Source organism: Salmo salar, chromosome ssa01 (genome assembly GCF_905237065.1).
Source record: "Salmo salar chromosome ssa01, Ssal_v3.1, whole genome shotgun sequence".
NCBI lineage: Eukaryota > Metazoa > Chordata > Actinopteri > Salmoniformes > Salmonidae > Salmo > Salmo salar.
Genome location: NC_059442.1, coordinates 104,938,844 through 104,946,851, shown reverse-complemented (window position 1 = coordinate 104,946,851; position 8,008 = coordinate 104,938,844). Strand labels below are relative to the sequence as shown.

Sequence of the window (8,008 nt, the reverse complement as noted above, 5' to 3'; positions counted from 1 at the left end):
TTATACTAATTACTTAAAGTATTAGTACGTGAAAAGCAGCTAGATGACAAGCTTACAATTGTATTACTATTAACTAATAATTAACCATTTATAAACTACTTATAAACCTTTATAATCCTTAATAAAGTATATCTCTATTGTTTTAGTTTCATGCTCCTCTTAACGCTAAGACTCATTTTAATCTCCAAGAAAATGACAGATTGTTACATTTCCCTAGTTTGGTCCCATGTGTTACATCACTTCACTAATAGGTTGTTTTACTGTAAAACACTTCACTAACAGGTTTTGTTACTGTAAAACGCTTCACTAACAGGTTGTGTTTCTTTAATTCCACTCACATCTGAGTGCTTTGCCTATGATCCTTAGATTGAATTTGGGCACAGGAACACTTTCTGTACAAGTTGGACTCATGCCCCTGGTAGGAACTGTCATGAGTGCTTTAGAATTGTGTGCATGAATGCATCCCAAATGGCACCCTATTCCCTAAATAGTGCACTACTTTTAAGCAGAGCACTATGGACACTAAAGGAATAAGGTGCCATTTGGGATGCATACCATATCTACAGCCAGCTGTGTGAGCCAAACTAGATGATTTCTGCCAAGAAGTGTTTGAACACCTTGTAAGCATTTTAAATCAATGCCCTGTAGAAAATGTAAAAATCCATATTGAATTCCCTCAACACAAGATATGAAGGAATTGAAGATATGAAGTTTACCATCCAGTGGGAAGTGTTTCTTTGATCTTTATACCTTGATAACATGTACCGTTGCCAGATCTCCTCTCAGTTGAACAAGTTGATGATGATGATGGGGGTGGTGGTGGTGATGATGATGGTGGTGATGGTGGTGGTGGTGGTGGTGATGATGATGGTGGTGATGGTGATGATGATGGTGGTGGTGGTGATGATTTTGGTGGTGGTGAGGATGATGATGGTGGTGGTGATGATGGTAGTGGTGATGATGGTAGTGTTGGTGATGGTGGTGATGATGATGATGGTGGTGATGGTGATGATGATGGTGGTGGTGGTGATGATTTTGGTGGTGAGGATGATGGTGGTGATGATGATGATGGTGGTGGTGATGATGGTGATGGTGGTGATGGTGATGGTGATGGTAGTGGTGATGATGATGGTGGTGATGGTGGTGGTGGTGGTGGTGGTGATGATGATGATGATGTGAACAATGATGCTGATTATTTTATCTCGCTGTCTCTCTGTAATGAAAGGTGGAATAATAGACTAAAAGCATCACTGGACCCAACAATCACTGAGGAAATAATGTATAATTAACAAACTATTAATTATCTGAATATTACAGGAAGAATACAGAAGCGACTTCTTGTTTCTAACCATATTTCTTTGGGGGATGAGATATACTCCAGCAGCATGTTTCACCTCTTGTAACCTCTTGTAGACAGGACTGGAGATAAGGAACTCATCTCTCTCTTGTATAGATCATCTGTGTGGATGATACCATGACCTGCCGGGGCCCATGATCAATTGAATGGTACTGTAGCTCAGTAAGGACTTGGTGCTACAGCCACAAAATGTAGCTAAAAAGGTGAAAAACAGCAGGTTTATGTATTGGGTATCATTTTTGTTCACAATTTGATAACAGGTGTATACATACAGAGGTGTATGATCTAAATCTGATCAGCCTGTTGGAGGAGAACTTGTAGTGTATTTGAGACTTAATAAAAATACTTTTCCATTTAGAAATGTTACTCTTGATTTTCCCTTACGAAAATGTATCAACCCTTACAAAAATGTCCATTAATTATAATCCACATAATAATTAATATTTCCTGTTTCTGCAGGATTATTTTCCTGCTGTAGCAAACTGGCTCAAATTAAGATCCTACATCTGTACAGAAAATAGAGACAGTTGATCCGTTAAAACAAATCTGAGTCAGTCGGAATGATCATATTATAGACAAAAGGTATTAGAAAAACAGCAGAAATACTGAGAACGTCATGGGATATTATTACATGATGTGTTATTCAGTGACAGTGACTTACGGAGGCAGATCTGGTTTACACATTTTATATAGTTATTTCTCTGTTGACCAGTACTTAACGCCACAGTGACTGGCACATTTTAGCTTCTTATTATCGGCATTCTTAACTTCCTGCTATGGTTAATGTAACGTTTCATTTCATGATTTCATGACTTCTGTTTCACCACCATCAAAATAAATATCTCTATGAGCGTCTGTGCTTTCCCAGCACACCATGGCATTACTTCACATCCTGTTCAAACACACACTGTTGGCATATCGTTTGGTAGGAATATACTGACTATTCAACTCACAACTCTCTAATGAGGTTTCCCAATAAGACGCTCTGATTTTGTTGGAAAAGTGCAGCTTATACAGGATTTCAGGTATGTTTTGATTAGCTCTGTTATATTCATATTTTGATAATGTAAGAAGACATGGTCAGGGGAGAGAATTCACATCAGTGTTTTGAAATTCATGGTCATTTAGTGGTCATTTATATGTTTTTTTACCCTCTCGTTTTAATGATACTTTACACCCTCTAGTTTTAATGGTACGTCATAACCACTAGTTTTAATGATACTTGATACCCACTAGTTTTAATGATACTTCATAACGACTAGTTTTAATGATACATTATACCCTCTGGTTTTAATGATACTTTATACCCTCTAGTTTTAATGATACTTTATACCCTCTAGTTTGAATGATACTTTATACCCTCTAGTTTGAATGATACTTTATACCCACTAGTTTGAATGATACTTTATACCCACTAGTTTTAATGATACTTTATACCCACTAGTTTTAATGATACTTTATACCCTCTAGTTTTAATGATACCTTATACCCTCTAGTTTTATTAATACTTCATACCCTCTTAGTGTCAAGTTGAAAGTGTTGATTACAAAAATATAATTTAAAGAGTGAAAGCATCAAGTTACAGGCTCTAAGGGAATGTGTAATGGGGTAAATACTTACTATACAATCTATATCATATGAACTTAACATATCCTCTTGATTCACAAGGACATCATGGACATGACACCCATCCCCAGCTCTGGTAATAGTAACCTGAATGAAGCCAACAGTTGTGGAGTGGACCTCAGCCAAGATGCCATCTACCTTCCTGTAATCTACAGTATCTTCTTCATCATTGGCACTCCCCTCAATTTGATGGCCCTGTTCGGGCTCTATCGTCTGATCAAGTCTGAAAACGTCTTACCGGTGTACGTGATCAACCTGCTCCTTTCGGATCTCCTCCAACTGTTCACTGTACCTCTATGGATTGACTACTATCGCAAGGGTCACAGCTGGCGATTCGGGTCCACTTCCTGCCAGTTATTGGGGGCCAGTTTCTACGTCAGCATTTACACCGGCATTGCCTTCATGTGCATCATTGCTTTGGAGCGCTACTTGGCCATCGCCAAGCCTCTGAGATTCCAAGCATTGAGAAAGCTGAAGTTTGCACGATGGATAGCCCTTAGCATATGGGTCGTGGTAGCCGTGCCTCCATCCATCGCCTTGCATAAAATGCAACCCAACGACAATCACACCCTGTGCATCGAGAGCTACCCTTCCAAGGAGGGGTTCATCATCTACCGATTGATCACCTTATCCCTGTCCTTCATCATCCCTCTCGCCTTCATCGTGTTCCTCCACTGGAAGACCCTGAGGTCTTTGTCGGCCATTGGTACCTTGGGAACGGAAGAGAAGCACCGCATCAGGGGGCTTCTCACTCTGCTGGTGGTCATCTTCATCCTGGTCCTCGGCCCCTACCACATCACAGGATGCGTGAAGTACATTGGATTGCTTCTCCACAGGGACGCCTGTGAGTGGGAGAAGGCAGTGTTTTTGCCCTACCAGCTGGGCAGGGGTCTGCTGAGCCTCAACAGTCTGCTGGATCCTATACTTTATACGTTCCTGAGGAGTGACTTCAGGGCGGCTGTGGGCCATTACCTGCCCTGCCTGAGGAGGATGCAGGAGTCTGTATGCAAGACTGTGAGTCATCAGAGGACCACCACTAAGACCCCTAGTAGTCTTTCAGATCACACTGATTCTATCTAAACCCAAACCAGACATTTGTAACATACCTGTACATGATGTACTGTGCCTAGCTAGTAACCAGCCTTCGAAGAACCATCACCAGGACCACTATTATCCTTGAAGACCCCACAGAGAGACCCTGATTCAACCTGTGATAACCATTAATACTGAACATTATTCATAAATGCTGCAGAACAAAGGTTATACTGTGGGAAAGGAAAATCTCTAAGATACACATATATTTCGTATTATTTTTTTTTTACAAAACTGTTTGTTGCTCTAAACAGTGCCAGTGGGTTTTGGAAAGTACATTCTTGATTGAGACAGATGTGGTTTGCCTCATATTGCCACAGCCAGGAAGTTGCCAGATTGGGATTTCATGTGGCAGGCAGTTGGTCTCGCAGAAGGACTGGTGTCATCATAATAAATTCATATTTCCTCTTTCAAGCACCAAAAATTACACAAAAAGGAACTTGCCTATAAATACATCTTGTTCCAAATCAATTGAAACTTGTTTTACAAACTTGTTTTACAACATTGTTTAAACAAATTTACAAACTAGACATGAAACCTATAAGATAAACTGCTGAGGGACTGAAGATAGTTTTAATCCCTGGTTGTCCACAATAGTGTATATTTGACACTGGGGAGAAATATAATGTAGTACTTTGATGATTTAGAGTTGCCTCTGGCAACTGAAAGGGATGGTTCCACCAGACTGTTCTACCTATTTATAAATAGCATCGTACCCAACTGAAAGGGATGGTTCCACCAGACTGTTCTACCTATTTATAAATAGCATCGTACCCAACTGAAAGGGATGGTTCAACCAGACTGTTCTACCTATTTATAAATAGCATCGTACCCAACTGAAAGGGATGGTTCAACCAGACTGTTCTACCTATTTATAAATAGCATCGTACCCAACTGAAAGGGATGGTTCAACCAGACTGTTCTACCTATTTATAAATAGCATCGTACCCAACTGAAAGGGATGGTTCAACCAGACTGTTCTACCTATTTATAAATAGCATCGTACCCAACTGAGGACCACATGTACACAAGAATTGGACGTGGTTTTGTAATGTGGGGCAATGTGTAATATTGTATTTCTGTCAGCATTGCAATGCTAAATGTAAATCAATCTATATCATAAACCTATGTACCATTTCATTTAAAACATTTCATTTAAAACATAACTGTACATATCATGACACCTTTCAGATTCAGTTGAATAAAAGAGTTTCATGTTTGCATAAAAGTGATATAGATTATATCCCATATGTTACTATAGCCTATAGGGGGGCAAAACTAATGAAATCTATAGTGAGTTCCTAATGTTTCCATCTGTGCTGCAACACTGAAGGTGCTAAAGATGATGCCGTTGACATAGTACCACGTAGCACTTGACAATATGTGCATTGTATGTCCAATTTATCTGCCCACAGAGACTAATTGTATGTCCAATTTATCTGCCCACAGAGACTAATTGCATAATTCTAGCTTGATGGTTGAGGCAGTCATTCCACACTGCACTAAATTGAAAGGAGAGGGACTCCTGTAAAATTGCTCTTGATTCATAGAACCGCCAAATCAATAAAAGTGTATTTTATCTAATTACATATTATAGCGAAGACATATATATATTTTTTTATCAACGCCTTGTCTCTGTGAATGAGCCAAGCATTATTGCACTGATTCAGATTGATACCAGTTAATTGTACAATGCATTAAAGAGCGCTTTAATTATAGACAGCAGACTCTGTCTTCTCTCTGCTGTCACTCTTATCCTGCTCTGTCATTTGTTCATTAGGCCCTGCAGACCTGATTAGTCAATGGATGCATTGTAATAACCCTGGCTCTTAAAGAGGGGTAGCTCCAACTCAATGCAGTCAGGCTCCCACATCAGAAGTTATTGATCCAATAGATTGTAATACCCCCCCCCGATCCATATCACAGTGTGCACAGGATGCTTGCCATGCTCAGATTTTCAATAAAGTTCCATGCATGTGAATGCCTGTGATAATATGGTCGTATGTGATTTACATTATCAGGGGACCTTATAGCACGCAATTATAAACTGGCCCTCACAAATTGATGGTAATCTGTTTTAAAGGTGGTGGGTAGATAATTGGCCCTCACAAATGCATGATAATCTGTTTTAAATGTGGTGGGTAGATAATTGGCCCTCACAAGTTGATGGTAATCTGTTTTAAAGGTGGTGGGTAGATAACTGGCCCTCACAAGTTGATGGTAATCTGTTTTAAAGGTGGTGGGTAGATAACTGGCCCTCACAAGTTGATGGTAATCTGTTTTAAAGGTGGTGGGTAGATATCCTCCTACAGAATGGAGTCAATGAACAAAAAACACCATTTGCCTCATACAGCGCGACACATCTCCTTCACATAGAGTTGTTGATTGTGGCTTGTGTAATGTTGTCCCACTCCTCTTCAATGGCTGTGTGAAGTTCCTGGATATTGTCGGGAACTGGAACATGCTGTCATAAACGTTGATCCAGAGCATCCCAACTATGCTCAATAAGTGACATGTCTGGTGAGTATGCAGGTCATGGAAGAACTGAGACATTTTTAGCTTTCAGGAGTTGTGTACAGATCCTTGAGACATGCGACCGTGCATTATTATGCTGAAACATCAGGTGATGGCGGCGGATTAATGGCATGACAATGGGGCTCAGGATCTCGTCACAGCATTCAAATTGCCATCGATAAAATGCAATTGTGTTTGTTGTTGGTAGCTTATGCCTGCCCATACCATAACCCCACTACCACCTTGGGGCACCTTGTTCACAAAGTTGACATCAGCAAATCGCTTGCCCACATGACGCCATACACTTGTTCTGCGGTTGTGAGGCCATTTGTGGCTCAGTTGGTAGAGCATGGTGTTTGCAACGCCAGCATGGTTTGTGCAACGCCAGGGTTGTGGGTTCGATTCCCACGGGGGCCAGTACAAAAAAATGCATGAAATGAAATGAATGTATTCACTACTGTAAGTTGCTCTGGATAAGAGCGTCTGCTAAATGACTAAAATGTAAATTTGGACGCACTGCCAAATTCTCTAAAATGACGTTGGAGGCTGTAGAGAAATGAACATCACCAGGCGGTATGAGTTAAAAGACCAATAGCAAAGACAGTTTCAAACCTCTCTGCCAATAACAGCTAGTTTTCAGGTACATATCCTTCGCATTAAGCTCATCCAATTAGGCCCCTCATTCAGACCACTTCCAGACAGTCCTAGCACCCTCATTCAGACCACTCCCAGACAGGCCTAGCACCCTCATTTCCAGACAGTCCTAGCACCCTCATTCAGACCAGTCCTAGCACCCTCATTCAGACCACTTCCAGACAGGCCTAGCACCCTCATTCAGACCACTCCCAGACAGTCCTAGCACCCTCATTCAGACCAGTCCCAGACAGTCCTAGCACCCTCATTCAGACCACTTCCAGACAGTCCTAGCACCCTCATTCAGACCACTTCCAGACAGTCCTATGGCCCTCATTCAGACCACTCCCAGACAGTCCTAGGCCCCTCATTCAGACCACTTCCAGACAGTCCTAGCACCCTCATTCAGACCACTCTCAGACACTCCTAGCTACATGTTGCTTGAGAAATGTCTCTTTGTTTATTTCTGACCATTCTAACGGACCACTCTTACAGTACGGTACTAAATTGTTACCTTGAAATTATTTGATATTGAGATAAAACGGCTGCATTGGCTTAATGGTACAGGATTCTGCTAATCCATGACAATGATATATTCTGATGTGGTTAAACTGGAATGTAAGTGTTTTTGCAATGATCAATCAATACATCATATTTGATGGATTTATCCTGTTTTTATTCCAGATTGTATGTTTTTGTAAAATTAGGTTATGCACCTCTTTTCACAGAGTATGTGTAACGGACGTCTTAAGGATTCGACCAAGGCGCAGCGGGTTGAGTGCTCAT

The 8,008-nt window shown here is 40.8% G+C and overlaps 1 protein-coding gene across 2 annotated transcripts; it reads left to right on the top strand.

Annotated features, from left to right (window-relative positions):
- The first annotated feature begins 1,157 nt into the window (after nt 1–1,157).
- LOC106577442 (G-protein coupled receptor 4) lies at nt 1,158–5,793 on the top strand. Of its 2 annotated transcripts, none has more exons than XM_045687149.1 (2): nt 1,158–1,548; nt 3,026–5,793. In XM_045687149.1, exon 2 carries the CDS (start codon nt 3,032–3,034, stop codon nt 4,061–4,063), a length of 1,032 nt encoding a protein of 343 aa, XP_045543105.1. In that variant the 5' UTR covers nt 1,158–1,548; nt 3,026–3,031; the 3' UTR covers nt 4,064–5,793. The 2 variants fall into 2 exon arrangements, with proteins under 2 accessions (XP_045543105.1, XP_014010889.1); XM_014155414.2 differs by lacking the exon at nt 1,158–1,548 and adding an exon at nt 1,883–2,382.
- Nucleotides 5,794–8,008: the final 2,215 nt, after the last annotated feature.